Source organism: Natator depressus, chromosome 25 (genome assembly GCF_965152275.1).
Source record: "Natator depressus isolate rNatDep1 chromosome 25, rNatDep2.hap1, whole genome shotgun sequence".
NCBI lineage: Eukaryota > Metazoa > Chordata > Testudines > Cheloniidae > Natator > Natator depressus.
In genome coordinates this window covers 8,280,986-8,296,574 of record NC_134258.1, presented here as the reverse complement: position 1 = coordinate 8,296,574, position 15,589 = coordinate 8,280,986, and the positions used below count along the sequence as shown (strand labels likewise).

General features: G+C 60.5%; 1 protein-coding gene across 1 annotated transcript; it reads left to right on the top strand.

Moving 5' to 3' along the window:
* Positions 1–3,072: 3,072 nt before the first annotated feature.
* Positions 3,073–15,385, top strand: STAP2 (signal transducing adaptor family member 2). The gene is made up of 14 exons (XM_074939754.1): positions 3,073–3,221; positions 6,187–6,258; positions 6,940–7,068; positions 7,150–7,206; positions 7,889–8,040; positions 8,610–8,741; positions 9,186–9,255; positions 9,799–9,901; positions 10,446–10,523; positions 11,008–11,127; positions 11,450–11,491; positions 12,920–12,997; positions 14,142–14,249; positions 14,501–15,385. The coding sequence occupies exons 1-14, from the start codon at positions 3,123–3,125 to the stop codon at positions 14,557–14,559; spliced, it is 1,299 nt and encodes a 432-aa protein (XP_074795855.1). The 5' UTR covers positions 3,073–3,122; the 3' UTR covers positions 14,560–15,385.
* Positions 15,386–15,589: the final 204 nt, after the last annotated feature.

The following is a 15,589-nucleotide window of genomic DNA, read 5'->3' as shown; positions in this document are numbered from 1 at the left end:
GGACCTCAGGAGGTCATCTAGTCCAACCCCCTGCACAAAGCAGGACCAATCCCCAATTTTTGCCCCAGATCCCTCAATGGCCCCAGTACCCTTTAAACCATTTTTCTGCTAAGATTTGTTTTCCTTAAGGGTTTGGGAGGAATTCCAGGGATTGATATAGGGAATTAAGGCCGGAAGGGTTTGACTGTAAGCAGTAATAGTCCATTATCCTCTTTGTCTTTTTGCAGCCAAAAGCCACTGGAAACAAACTCGCAAGACGCAAAGTTAGAATCGTATGGGATCCGTTCCTACAACTGGATTTGGCCAGGCTTGCATCTGCCTGGATCCAACTGCAGGATTGGGCCCAGATTGTGTACAATTTGCAGATGTCAAATGCCCCGTTTTGTTGCCAGGTTCGGCTCTGTCAGTCATTTGAGAAACTAATTGGAAATGCAATGATAATATTTAATTCTATTTCTGGCTCTCCCCTTTTACCGTCCTTACAGCCCCAATCTGACCTTTCTTCTGAGAAAATTCAAAATAGGATCTGAGGCTTTTTTTAAAAAAAAGAAATGATCCTGCTGGTGCAAAAAGAAAGGACTAAATTGAAATTGGAGTTTGTAAGATGTACAAAGAGTTGGAAATGACAGTGAACGAGTTAATTAAAAATGAAACAATCTAATCTTTCCTGGCCTATTTATGATCATTATTATGAACTGGGTTTCTCCTGGTATTTACTGGGGAGCGTGGTGTTCGGTCATCACTCAGTGCTTGCAAGAGATCGCTTTACGGGTGTTGTCCAAGGGCCTGTGCATAACAAGAGTGGCACAATGCGCTGCCCAGCCTCTCCTTCTGGGAAGCTCAGCCCTTAACAGCATAGCTGCCAGTAACACAGGCTGGGGAGGATCTGAATTTTGACCTTCTCATGGCTGGAGATTCCACAATATCTGTTTTCAGCTCTGCCAAGTTCCTCATTCCGCTGCAAGGTTCAGATGAGTTTAGTCGGTATTTTTCTGGGGATTTCCTTTAGTTGTTTAATTACTCCTGCAGGGTTCCAACCTGCGCTGTTAACTTTGCTGGGCTTTGCTGACGCTGAGATTCCCCCCTAAAATCTCTCCCAATGGGGACAGGCTGCTGGCCTTTTAACCAGCGCTCTGCTCGGAGCAGGGTTAGATGGTGGGGTGGTTCAAAAGCCAGCAGCCTGTCTTAGGGAGCTGGGGGGAGCTGGCAGCTGCTGTGCAAGAGGCAGAGGCTGCAGGGGGGAAAGTGCAGGCTCTGTGGCATGGGGCCAGGGAGATAGGAAGTGTCAAGAGTCCAGGGAGCATCCCCAAATACCCGCACTTTCACAGTCCCCATCTGCAGGCCAGGTAGCTGGGGCTGTGTGAGTCCTAGACTCTGTTCAGGGAATCTCAGGGCACCCAGCATTGAGCAGGGCAGTATCTGAGTGATGCCATCGCCTCAGGGTGGCTACTATGGGTGGGTACCTGGGACGCTCTCAGCACCCCTCCGGCTGGACTTCCTAGCTGGGAGAACGCATCCCATGCTCTCCGCCCGGCCTGCCAGCCTCCTGATTGTTGGGGTCGGCTCCTAGCACTCTCACTCTGGGGGGGGAGTGGGGGACTATACTCCTGCTCTCCCTCAGCCCCCTTTATCTGTGGGGTGGGGTCCTCTCCCGTGAATGGGACGTTAACATGACTGCTGCCCCACTGTTCAGAACAGCAGCTGTGAAATCGACCGGGCCAGGCACCAGGCTGTACAGACAAACTGCAACCTCCAGGCCCAGGCAGTAGTTGGGAACAGGGAACTTACCGGCCAGCCCGTGTGGCCACATGTCGAAGCGGGCCCTGGTTTAGCGGAGGAGAGAGGGCTGGGTTTAGCGGCCGTCCGCCCTCCCGCCTAAACCGCAGGCCGATCCTAGAGCCTGTGGCTTCCGGCTCCAATTGGGTCGAAGCAGCAGCTCCTGGTTCTAATGGAACCGGCCTGTGCTCAGGCTTGTCTCGCTGTTCCCTTGAGCTCTGTGTCCACCTCTTGGCTCTGATCTTCTACTGACACTGGAAGCTCTTTGGGGCAGGGACTCTCTCTGTTCTGTGTGTGTGCGGGGGGGTGGGGGCGGCTAGGCGACCGCAGTACAGGTAATAACCCTACTCATAACAATGCCGGCTTGGCAGCTCTTGCATGAAAACCCAAATCACCCGATCAAAGCAAATCACCTCCCTGGTGGCAGGGGGCCTGACTCCAGCCCCCCAGGCTTTGTGTGTGGGGGACATTGGTTCAGGGGGCTGAATTCCCCCTGCCTGGAGTGGTGCACAGAGCAGCGGGGAGCTGTGCTGGGCAGCAGGTTCAAGCAGACTGAAGGAGGGGAGTCTTGGGCCAAATCAGTTCAAGGAGGATGAGGGAGCTGTGTGGGGTTCTGCTTTCCCAGGCTGGGGTGAGGGGGAGCAGTGGGGGGGGGAGGGGCTTTGCTTTCCCAGGCCAGGGGGGAACAGTGGGGGGGTTCTGCTTTCCCAGACCGGGGCGAGGGCGAGCAGTGTGTGTGTGGGGTTCTGCTTTCCCAGGCCAGGGGGGAGCAGTGGGGGGTTCTGCTTTCCCAGGCCAGGGCTAGGGGGAGCACTGGGGGGGAGGGGGTTCTGCTTTCCCAGACCAGGGAGGGAGCAGTGGGGGGGTTCTGCTTTCCCAGGCTGGGGCGAGGTGGAGCAGTGGGGGGTTCTGCTTTCCCAGGCCGGGGCTAGGGGGAGCACTGGGGAGGGGGTTCTGCTTTCCCAGACCAGGGAGGGAGCAGTGGGGGGCTTCTGCTTTCCCAGGCTGGGGCGAGGTGGAGCAGTGAGGGGGGGTTCTGCTTTCCCAGGCCAGGCCGGGGGGGGGGGAGCAGCTCCCCCCGTAATAGCCCCGGTCGGGCAGGTGCGCGGCGCGGCGCCTCCTCCCAGGGCCGGGGCTGGGACTTGCCTGCGCTCCCTGGCCCGCTCACCTGCGGGGAGCCGGGCGGCCCAATCAGGTGCGCGCATGGGAGGGCCCGGCCCGGGCTGCAAAACCCCCACGACGCCTGGTTCTTTTTCCGCCCGCGCTTCCTGCTCCGGGACTCCGGGCGCCGTGCGGGAGCCTCCCCTGCGCCCTCTGCCCGGCCCGGGCCCCGAGCCGGGGGCGAGATGGCCCTGCGTCCCCCGCTGCGGGGCGCCAAGCCCAAGCCCAGCCTGCCCCCCCACTACTACGAGGGCTTCCTGGAGAAGAAGGGGCCCCAGGACAAGGTAGGGCCGCCCCCCCTCCGGGCTGGGACCGGGGCTGTGGTCGGCCGGGGCTTGGGCCGGGTCAGGCTCTGAGTTGCCAAGGGCTGAGCCATGGCCTTGAAGCCTCTGGTGTCGTCTTTCCCCCCACCCTAGCCCCTGGCCCGCTCTGCCACACCAGCGCCCTGGCGCGGAGAGATCCGGGCAAGGAGCCAGCTCGGGGTGAAAGAAGCTAGAGCCCCCCCTAGAAGTGGCCCCGATCCCAAAGCCCAGGATCAGGCTCTCCAGGACTTTGCAGCGAGTCGGACTCTAAACCACAAGCCAGGGCTGAACTTTGCAGGCAGGACTGGATCTGCCAGGTGCCTCCCCGCAAGCTCTGGGTGCTCAGATACCCCGGGGACAGGCCTCCTAGAATCGCCTGCCGTGGCTGCATCGGGCTTGCCTAGGCACGCCGTTGTTCCGGCATAACAATTACCCTTTAAATCCACTTCCTACCTTAATCTGAATTCACTTTCAGGTGTAGATGATAGATGGGCAGAAGCCAAATGCAAACTTGCAAAGCCAGATGTTACTGGCAGCCCCCATTTTCCTAACAAGCTAGGGCAACCACAGGCTTTGGGGTACTTGAAATCCTGATTGGACTTGAGCCTGTTTCGCTTGTCTAGACAAGAAAGTTGCACTGTTTTAACCTAAGGTGTGGCTTTAAACCAGTGCACTGCGTAGTGTGAACCCACTTATTTCAGTTTAGCTCAAGCCGGTTTCTAATCGACTTTTGCTAAACCGAAATCTGCTTGGTTTAACCGGCACTCAGGGCGTCCGCACAGCCTCTGGCCCCAGTTTAAATTCACCCTTTGAGTTAAACCAATGCAGCTTTCTCACGAAGACCGGCTCTTAGAAACGGCAGCCCCTGAGCGGTGCAGCTAGCCCCAGTGTTAGGGTAATCCAAGCGGCAACGGCTGGGAAATCCTGGAGTACGTGTGTAAAAGGGAGCGCAGGGCCCAGTGGTGGGGGTGGTGGGTTGTTGGACAGGCGATACTTCCTCCAGCTCTGTGGAAGTGCGTTGTCTGGTCTGCCTGGTGAAGGCTTCCTGTGCTCGCGGGCGTCTGTTCCATCGCAAACCCTCCTCTTGCCAAAGCTGAGCCCCCTGTCGCTTTCTACCACGTGGTTTGCCTGGGTCATTCTTTTTGGTGGTCGTTGGACGAAGTATGAGCCTGATCCTCGAGACGCGGATTGATGTAGCCGGGCCCTTAGTGCTGGGCACCAGTCCGACAGCCCGAGAGGTGGCAATTCTCTTTCCGAACACTGCAAATGATCCGCTGCTGAACCACACTGGACGTTTAAATACATTTGCCTGGCCTCCATTAGTTAACCTGGCTGCATTTATGGCCCCTAAACATTCCTGCCGTCTGGATTTCTGAGCACAGCTCTTTCTGGCATGGAGATAAGACACTGTCGCGTTCACACCCTATACCTAATGGGAAGGGAGGCGCTCCTCCGGGTAGGGGATAGACACCATGCCATGTGACGTGCAGGGTGTTTGTCCCAGATGAGGTCTTTCACCAGCTTGCTGTCATGGGATAAGGACTTCTCAGCAGGCAGTGTCATCCTCTCGGGATGGCTGAGAAGATCTGGGGTCTCTTTAAAAGCCTGGAGAATTCTAGGCCCTCAGAGTGTGGGAGTGAGATGCGATGAGCAGCATTGTCCCGTTAGTTTGGGGATGGGTAGTGACCCTATACGCGACCCGTAGGAATAACCTTCAAACTGTACACTGCACTCGCTCGGCTCCTTTCCAGCCCTACATCTCGGGGTGGTTTACAAAGGTGAGTGAGGAGCATCAGCTCCATATTAGAGATGGGGAAACTGAGGCACAGAGCGGGGCACCGACTTGCCCAAGGTCACCCAGTGAGTCCGTGGCAGAGCCAGGATCAGAACCCAGATCTCCTGACTCCCAGGCCCGTCCTCTTGCTGTTAAACCCGGGACTTCAAACTCACGTCAAGCACAACTTCCGCTTGTGGACAGCCACACATGAGCGTGCCATCCCCGGTTTGTGTGACCGTGACGTGGCTGCACTCGTGTGATGCTGACGTACGCGTGGCCTTGACACGTACCCACCTACGTGTGGGGCTGCTCTACCTGGTGAGCGTGAGATGCCGGCACCCTTCTGTGACACTGACGGCCCAAGGGCGGGGGCATGATCCTGGCACGTGCATGCCCACGGCCGTGGGTGAATTTGGCACTTTGGGGCCCATCGGGGTCAGTGCAGCGCTGGGGGGGGGGCAGCTGCAGAACCTTTATTGTGGGTCACAACACTTCGCTGTTGATGGCGAACAGGGAACAGTGATGGCCTTTGATTCCTGAGCCCTCCCAACCAGCCCACGCGTGATGATGTCTGGGCTCTGCCCTCCCCCACGGGCCTTTGGCAGCTGATTCCGACTTGGGGCTGCCACGTCAGGCCAGGCCAGGCCAGCATCAGCCTGCGCCGAGAATCGACCCTTTCTCCTAGGCTCTGCCCTCGCTGGTGGCAACAGGACCCCACCAGGCTGCCCCTGTTCCAGGGCTCCCACACGGCTGGAGAAAAATGCACGACAACGTGTCGTTTGGCGGCTGAGGGAAGCCAAAGCAGCCCCCTCCGAGACCAATCCCCTGCTCCGGCATGGCGGGCGCGGGGATGCTGGCCTGGCTGGACCAGCTGACCCGGCAGGGCAGGGTCCACTGTGCAGAGATGGAACCAGGCTGCAGGGAGAGGGGGTGGGCACTGTCATTCCATAGACACCCCCCCGCCCGCCAAAGAGCTGATTCACCGTCCCCCCTACGTAACATCCCGGGAACATTCCACTGCAGGTTCCTGGCCATGCCAGGTTTAGCACAGGGCTAGGGCATTGTTGGGGGGCAGGTATCTGCACAGTGCATGCTCACTAGGGGCCTCCCTCCCCTGGGCTGGCCCTCTCTGGTCCCAGCCTCCAATGCCCCTTTGCTCTGTCCTTGCAGGGATATAAGAAATACTGGACAGGCCTGCAGGGGCTCACGCTGTATTTCTACAACACCAACCGAGACGTGCAGGTACGCAAAAGCCGCCCCACGGAGGAGCCGCTCTGTGACACTCCCCGGTCAGACCTGGGAAAGCCTCATGGGGGGGATCTGTCTCCTCGAGGTCTGATCCTGGCAGGTGCCCAACCACTGGGAGCTGAGGGTGCTCAGCACCTCTCTGGATCAGGCCCTCCTATCTCAACTCTCCTGGTGGCCTCCAGCCCTGGCTGGGGGACATCCCTCCTGGGGAGGCTCGGCTTGCTGGGGGTCTGCCATGCCCATCTGGGTGGTGAGGGCCTCGATCCCTCTGACCTGGGAAAGAGTCCCTTCTCCCCCCCAACCCGCCCATGGGGATGGCTGTTCCCTAGAGCCACCATTAAGGGTGAGAGGCTTGCATAGCCTGCGCGGCCATGGGCCTGGTGGCTGGGGAGCCAATTGGTGCCCATGGCAGGGGTGGGTTTGGTGACGTGGGCACCAGCCCACTGAGACCCAGCCGACTCCTGTCAGCCATGCTTCTGAGCAGGGCTGGATTTGAACCAGCAACCCAGAAGTGTTCACGCACCCGCATCCCAGAGAAGAGGTGGGGGGCAGCCAGCCAGGCAGGGCTCCCTAGTGGGCACCTCTCTGCCCTGACTCCCTAGGGCCCTGCTCTGGGTTGCAGGAGTGGGGCTAGCTGATTTTCCCCCGCACTGATCTGTGCTTCGCCCTCCACAGTACGTGGAGAAGATCGACCTGGACAACTTCCTGTCCCTGACTGACAGCTACCTCCGGAGCGGCCCCCAGGCCAGCAACGAGGGGGTGGGGCTCAGCCTGAAGCTGAGGGGGCAGGAAGTGAAGTTAAAGGTACGTTTGCCCTGCATGGCCTCTGCCTCCCTCACCCCCGCGCTCTGGGTTTTACCCCAGTAACGTGTGTTTCCCTTGCAGGCCGAGAGCCTGGAGGCTCGGGAGATGTGGAAGGGTTTCATCTTCACCATGGTGGAGGTAACGCACCTGGCTGATGTTGGAATGAGAAATCTGCCCCCCTTGCCTGCCCTCCCTTTGGCCCCCTCCACCCGACCCAGCCCTTGCACCCCCATGTGCTCATCCCCGCCCCACACAACCCACCCCACACCTCCGCTCACTCTGTGTACCCACACGCTCGCTCCTGTCCGCCCCTGCCCACCCTAGATACACTCACCTGTGCCCGCCTCCCGCCAACCCTGCGCGTGCAGACACAGCCCTGCCCTCTCTCCTGTCCCCCGTCTCTCCCCCAGGTATCCCATGCGGCGAGAGCTCATCTTTGAGAGCCCTTGTCCAGGCTTGAGTCCGTGTTTCTTGACAACCCTGTCGGGGCAGGTCTCCGTCGGGTGCTCTGAGCCCACCCTGGGCTCCCCTCCCAGCGGTTCCCAGCCCCGTTGTCCCATGTCGGATTCATTCCCGGGAAGCCCTTCGTGAGGAGCCTGCCCCCTGCTGGTCAGAGTCCAGGGCTGGCAGGTGGGAGCCGCGCTGGTGCCTCCTGCTGGCTGATTCCTGGGCCGCACAGAGGGTGGGTGTGAGGACTCCCGGGCCAGGGATGGGAGCAGCACTGAGGTCCTGAGAGGGCGGTGTCAGTGGAAGCCCCTGTCTGGTCTGTAGCCCGTTGCAGGGGAGACTCAGTGTGTCGTTCCTGTCCCTGTCCCTGCAGATGCAAGTCCCCTCCAACCTGACGTTGCTGCCCGGCCACATCTACATGATGTCCGAAGCCCTCTCCAAAGAGCAGGAGCGACGGGCCCAGCTGAGCCAGCGCCGCACCACGAGCTCCCTCCACTACGAGTTGATGGAGGAGGAGATGCCAGCGTGAGTGGGGCCTGGGCTGGAGGGAGAGCCTAGTGCGTGGTGGGCCGGTGCCTCCATCCTGCCATGTCAGGCCAGGCCACTGGTCCAGCCTGTCTGGCGTCCCCCAGCCTGTGTCGGGCCAGCTCAGGCCACTAGTCCAGCCTGTCTGGCGTCTTCCCCTCCTGCCTCACCACTGACCCATCAGTACCGGTATCCCGCTGAAGGTCCGTCTGTTTCAGCATCCTGCCTTGCAAGTGGCCAGCCCTTGGCGCCTCCCCCGGAAGCGAGCCCTTCGCCCCGGCGCATGCCAACCAACAGCCTCCTTGCCCAGGGCCTCCCGCCCTCTGTCAGTGCTCTGGAGCAGGAGAGCCGCCTGGCCCCTGTTACCGTAGCTGCCCACCCTGGCGCCAGCCCACGGTGGGGAACTGAGCAGCAGGGGGGCTTGCAGCTCACGGTCTCCCCCATCCTGATGGTCTCGGAGCTGCAATAGCCCAGAGGCTCTGGGCCATGGGCCAGCGGCTCTGGGGGGTTGGAGAGTCCCAGGTCGCCCAGGGAGGGCCTGGCGCGGTAACTGGGTCCTGTCCTTGCAGCTGCTATTTCAAGGTCTCCAGGACAGAGGCCCGGGTCCTGCTGGAGAGGAACCTGGACTGCGGCAACATGCTGCTGCGTCCAGGGGGCGACGGGAAGAGCATCTCGGTGACCACGTGTCAGATGCTGAACGGGTGAGAAGCCGGGGGATGGTTGGGGGCTTCCTGCTGGGGGGACGGGCCCAGGGCTGGAAGGGGGCAGGTCTGACACTAGCCTGCACATGGGGCGGAATGTGAATCCTGGCACTAGTGTGTGTGAGGGGGGAATCCCAGTGCACATGGGGTTGGGAGTGTGAATCCTGGCACGTGTATGTGTGTGGGGGGGTGACCCCAGTGCACACAGGGCTGGGAGTGTGAATCCTGGCACGTGTGTGTGTGTGGGGGGGTGACCCCAGTGCACACAGGGCTGGGAGTGTGAATCCTGGCACGTGTGTGTGTGTGGGGGGGTGACCCCAGTGCACACAGGGCTGGGAGTGTGAATCCTGGCACTAGTGTTGAGAGGGGAATCCCAGTGCACGGGCTGTGATCACAAGCGGTGTGAGGGTCGGGTTGTGCAATCTCCCCGTCCTTCTCTTGCAGCACCCCGGTTGTGAAGCACTACAAAGTGAGCCGTGCGGGACAGCAATATGTCGTTGAGGTTGATCGGCCGGTGAGTGGGCCAGTTCTGCATCCCCACTATGCAGAGACTGGGACCTGGGTCTGGGCCCCAGGGGGAACAAACGGCTCCTGGAAGCACAGCCACCAAGGAACGTCATGGTGATAGCAGGCATAGAAGCCGGGCCTTGATCACTTACGCTACAGGAGAATCTCTGTAAGCTCTATAGGGCCTAGGACACACACACACACAGCTAAGCAGTTCTGGGCAGCAGTGCCCAGCTGTGCTCTCCCATTCATCCCTGTATCATGAACCAATGATGTGGCCAAAAAGCCACAGGTGTAGAAATAAGAATAACCTCGACTGTTACACCAGCTAGGATAACCGTACCAGGGGCTGGCAACCCCCATGCTGCAGGGCACATGCTGACTGCCAGCTGGGGGTGTCTGCTAGGAGCAGAGAGCCCTGCAGGCCGGGAGCGCTACCCGCAGGCTGCTAGGCTGGAAGCAGGATCCCTGAGGGGGTTGTGCAAAGCCGGGGCAGGGGCCTGAGGGTGGCCAAAAGCCGAGGTTAACAGGATTTCCCACCCTGCCCCAGTACCACTGCTCCTCCCTGGCCGACGTGGTGGAGTACTTCGTCTCCAACACCAAGAAGATCCTGGTGCCCTTGATCCTGGACGAGGATTACGCTGAGAAGTTAGGTGGGTTCCCCCTTTTCGAGGGCTCCGGGTGCGAATTCTGGGCAGGGGGGCTGGGTTTGCATGGGTGGGTGAGCCGGGGCCAGTGCATGCTGGGGGGCACAGGTATGGGTGTGTGGCAGATACCTCTGGGGAGGGGCACCTGTGTGTGTGTGGGGGGGGGCAGGGTGCACATGGGGGAGGATGCATGTACATTAGATGGCTAAGTGGGGGTGGGCAATGGGGCCTGGGTGAAGGGGGCGGGGCAGGGTGGGCCCAGGGGGGCACATGCATTAGCAGTGTGTGTCTGGGAGAGGGTGCCTGGACTTGGGGGGGTGGGGGGTGGGGAGAGGGCACATGGGGTGGTAGGGCAGGGGCGGAGAGGATCTGACTGCTGGGGATTCCCTCCCCCCCTCCCCCCAGCCACCTCTCCACCCGGTCCCTTCTGCCCCCTGCCCTTACAGGGCTGCCCAGCGTCCCCCACCAGCCCCATGCTCCCCCATGGCCAGACTCCCTCCCCTGCCAGCCCCCCCAGCTCTGACCCCTCTCTTTGTGGTGTGTTTTGCAGAGTTTGTGGAGACTGATAAGGAGAATGGAGAGAGCGTCTGGGAAACATCCATGCCCCCCTGCCCAAAGCCCCCCAAAGGTGAATGTGCCCAGCCTGCTCCAGGCGCCTGCTCCAGGCTGCAGCTCAGGGGCCCTGGCTTGTTCCTCCAGGGCTCGGGGCTGTTGGGTTGTGAAGAATGTACATGCCAGGCCCCACAGACCTCCCATGGCCTGGCCGCAACACAGCTCTGGAGAGCTGGCACAGGGCAGCTGCAAGCTTCCCCCCCCCCACAGCAGTGCCCTGCCCCTGCCGGCTGGGACTCCAGCGCTGCGAGCTTCCCCCCCCCCCCCCCCCAGCAGTGCCCTGATGTCTAGTGGCACCATTTTGATGTGGCATTTGACATGTCCGGTGTGCTCATCACACACGATTGCATCCCCCACGATACCCTGCCCCCCGCCCAGGCTGAATCAGAGTGCTCCGGCCTGGCCTGCTCTCCCTGAGCCCTGTATTTTAGGGTCTGCATTTCCCCACTGCATGCCAGCCAGTGCCCCTTACCTAACCCTGTGCCTATCTGGTTCCCCAGCCGGTGCCAAAGTGGAGGCAATGATTCCACCCACCTCCAGACAAAGCCCTCTGTCGAAGCCCCTTCCCACGCCCCCAGCGTCTGAGGAGGATCAAGAAGAGACCTACGTGAATGATGAAGGTGAGCTGGAGTCTGGGGAGATTGGGTCCTAGCCTTGTGCTGGCACAGCTGGGTAAAATCTTGCTCCCCGTCCTGGCCGGTGAATGAAATAACACTGGCCTCATCGCTGAGTCTGGCTGGTGCGGTTCTTCAGGGGAATCTCTGGTGCCGCGTGGAAGGGCACGATCCCTCCCGAGGAGGGACAGGCTGGCGCCGGGGAGCGGGAATGGGACCTGGTACTGGAGAAAAGTCTCCAGGGGAAACCCCAGACTGCGATCCCAGCTCAGGCTCCCCCCTCCCTCCCCTTCTCTCATGCAATTGTGTTTTTTTTTTTTTTTTTCAGATGTGGCAGCCATCAAGGGAACAAAGCCAAAGCCAGCCTGCCGTGAGTAAACTGGCTATTGTGCCAGACCTTTCAGAACGGAGATAGTGTGTCGAACACAAGAGGCCACGTTGCTACAGAAGATCTATCCCCCGCCCCCCACGCCTGGGCTTTGCGCTGCCCTTTTCCCCACGGCTGCCCTTGGGGCAGGAAAATGCTCTGGTCACATGCAGAATCTGTTGCCCCAGACCAGCGATACAACTGGGAGATGCAGCACCCCTGGGAGCTCAGAGGAGGGTGAAAGGAGCCAGCCCCACTGGGGGATGCTGGGGGCTGTTGGGGCAGAGCAGTGGATCTAAGGGGCCTCCCAGAGATCAGGGACAGAAAAGGCTTTTGGACCCTCCAGTCCATGGCTGCCAAGGTGGGATGGGTCATGTCTAGTGCTCCCATCACTTCCCCTGGGAGACCGGTCCCCAGGTGGCTAGTGTAGGAGAAGGGGTGGCTCTCTGACGGTCACTGGCGAAGGGGGAGGAATCCCAGTGAAAAGGGAGGAGGGAAACCTGCGGGGCACAAAGGGAGAGGTGAAAGGACCAGCAGAGGCAGCCTGGCACGACCAGGGCGTGGGTGGTTTGGCTTAGCGGGTAGGACCAGGAGTCAGGCCTAGTGGTTGGAGCAGAAGCAGGGCCTGGTGGTTGGTGTGGGAGCCAGGGTCAGGCTAGGGAGCGGAGCTGGAGCTGGAAACCAGGAGTCAGGCCTCAGGGCGGCGCCAGGGGAAAGCCAGGAATCCGAGTCGGAGCCTGAAGCAGGGAAAGAGAGCGGGGTTGGTGGCGGCGACAGGCCGGGTGCTGCCGGCTGGCACAAGCCACTTCCTGGAATTTCCTCCATGCTGACCTAGCGTGCCTTGGCCAGTCCGAGGTTCGGGAGGGGTGGTGGTGCCAATCGGGTCTCCCTTGGGCGGGGTGCTCAGTCCCCCAGGGTTCAGAGTGCGAGGATGCAGCTCAGCGTGGGTGGCAGCTGAGCCGGGTTCTAGTCCTCTGGATCCCTCCCCAGCCTGGCTGGGGACTGGACGGGAGCAGCGATGCTACGTGACCCGGGACTGCTGGAAACCGCATTCTAGCTGCCCAGGCCCAGAGCCACAAAGGCCTTTAGGTGCCTGACTCCCGCTGAAATGAGTTGCTGGACTGGGAGTTCAGTGGATGTCACAGTGGGAGGGCACAGATCGGGAGGGTGGCTGGGTTGGGATGGGCACATGAGGGAGAGGAGCTGGGTGGGTGGCCCCCATCCTGCCAAGGATGCTGACCCCATAGCCCGGCTTTGAGCGGCCCAGGGCCACCCCTAATATTGACTCCAGCTCCAAATGTTCCCAGTGCTCAGAAGTGACGGGACAGACGTCCCAGACGGCTGCAGGGACAAGCTCTGGGGTGGGGGGTTAGGGTGGGGGGATGTGCTGGGAGGAGCCAGGGGACTGAGCATCTTCACTTTTGTTTTCAGCCACAGTGGGCCCCGTGAAGGTGATTTGGGAAAGGGGCGGCCAGACCAAGGCGCCGCCTGTACCACCCGGCAAGCCAGGTACAGCCATTGCCAGCTGATTCGGTGCCCACCCCCGTTCTCCCCCCAGGGCTCTCTGCTCTAACCACCCCCCTTTCCCATCGCGAGTGCCAGAGCTCGTGCCCGAGCCCTCGGCTGGCCGCTGAGGATGCCCCTGGGGCAGTGAGGGGTGCAGGTTCCCACGGGATAAGCCCAGTTTGTCCCAGTCACTTGGGGCCTGACCTGGCACTGCTCAGGCCCCGGGAGCCACTCGAGTTGCTCCCTCCCCCAGCCCCACTGGCCCATGCAGGAGCAGAGAACCACCCCCCCCTGCCCCACCTGTGGGGCTGGCTATCACACCGCGGGGTCTAAGCAACCCTGAGCCCTGCTGGCCCCATTGCAAAGCCCATTCTGCCACCATCTCCCTCTGCCCCGCTTGGCAGGTCAGTGGGGCTGGGGAAGCTCAGCCCCGTGGGGAGCAGGGTGGGCGCAGCAGAGGGTGTGTGGCTCCAGTGAGGGGGTCAGGGGGATGTGCCAGAATGGAGATAAAGGGGGAGCTGTCCCGAGTCCCTAAGGTGTTTTTCATTTGACCCTGTTGGGTTGGGACCCCAGCGTCCAGGAGCCCCTTACAGCTGCAGGTTGGGCAATGCTGTCTGGACTGCGACCTTACCTCCAGCAGTGTGGGTAATAACCCTGAGTACTTCTCCAGCACTTCCTGTCTGTAGATCATAGAATCATAGAATATCAGGGTTGGAAGGGACCTCAGGAGGTCATCTAGTCCAACCCCCTGCTCAAAGCAGGACCAATCCCCATTTTTGCCCCAGATCCCTAAATGGCCCCCTCAAGGATTGAACTCACAACCCTGGGTTTAGCAGGCCAATGCTCAAACCACTGAGCTATCCCTCCCCCCCTCCACAAACACAGCCACGTGGTACAGAGGGGGAAACTGAGGCACGGGAAAGGGACGTGACTTGCCCAGGGCATCAGGTGTAGCGCCCAAGTTCGCCATCCCCCACAATGCACTGCAGGATTCCCCCAGGGCTACCCATGCAAGCAGGTCCCAGGCTACCCTCTGGGTTGAGTGCTGGGAAGGATCTCCGGGCCTGGGAGGTGGAGCGGGAGGGGCAAGAGGAGGGGACGTGGGCTCCTGTGCTCTGTTGACCAGCTCTGCACTCTCCATACCCAGCCGCTAAAGGCCAGTATATGAAGACACCCAGCAGCACCCTCAACCTACGGCAACATGGTAGCAGCTCCTCCCGCCAGGCCACGTCGTGGGTCGGAGACCTCCCCACAGGTAAGGGGGGCCCCCCTGGCACGAGAGGCGGGGCTGCATGTGGCCGTTGCCCTTGGCTTTCAGTTGACTGTAGCACTGCTGGTCATTGTATGGCCAGAGCAGGGGTCTGGGAGCCAGGACTCCTGGGTTGTGGTCCCAGCTTTGGTAGGTGGTGGGGACTAGTGGCTAGCGCTGATGATGGCAAGTCAGGACCCCTGGGTTCTAGTCCCAGCTCCAGAGGGGTTCTGTACCCACCTTCTCTCTCCCCGTAGACATATCAGAGGAGCTGGCGCGGAAGCTACAGGAACGAAGAGCCAACCTGGAGGACTGACCCGCTGCCCTGCACGGATGGCATGGCGGGCGAGGAGGGTTCTGCTGGGAACACAGGGTTCCAGTCCTCTCGGGGAACAAAACCTTGGCCCCAAACCTCTCCCGACTCTTGTGCAGCGTTGATCATGTACCCAGGGCCCGGCCCTTCTTCTCTGGCCCTTTCCCAGCACCGTGAGACACTGGTTTGTAGGGCTCGCAGCCCCCCCCCCACCGAGAGAGCCTTAGCTCTGGGCCCTTCGGTGGTTTTTCTAGGGGCAAGGCTGCCACCTTGCATTGGGCCCTGGCTGTCCCTTTTCCGTGGCTCAGAGTGGCTGCCCCTAAGCCCGGTGTGATGTGGTCTGTGGGTGCCACGTGCCTGGGCAAGCAGCAAGTGCCAAAGGGAGGGAATGATGCCCCATGGGTGGATCTGGGCGCAGCTGTGTGCCCTTGCCACCAGAGAGGAAGCTAATCCAGATCCCGGCAGGCGGCGACTGGCCCTGCTGCAGAGCAAGGGGGTCTCTGCGGGTAACGCCAGAGCAACGCCAGAGCACCTTTTAATAGCCATGTGATTCCCACAGTCCCAGGAGGGCTGTGAGCAAGGAGCTAATCCCACCCCCAGATCAGGGAGGAAGCCTCAGGGGTTGTGTGCTGTGCTCGGACTCATTTGCCTAGACCAGGCCCTTTGCATGCTGCAGATCAGGCTTAAAAGGCACGGGAGGCGGGGGAGATGGGTGACGCCTTCCTATGCCCAGGTTTCAGAGTAACAGCCGTGTTAGTCTGTATTCGCAAAAAGAAAAGGAGGACTTGTGGCACCTTAGAGACTAACCAATTTATTTGAGCGTAAGCTTTCGTGAGCTACAGCTCACTTCATCGGATGTGAGCTGTAGCTCACGAAAGCTTATGCTCAGATAAATTGGTTAGTCTCTAAGGTGCCACAGTACTCCTTTTCTTTTTTCCTATGCCCAGTCTGCTTAGGGGTTTCACGGTACGGGGTAAACCAAAGGCAGAGCTGAGGGGCACACCTGTGCCTGGAATACCAGCGGGGCTGGAAG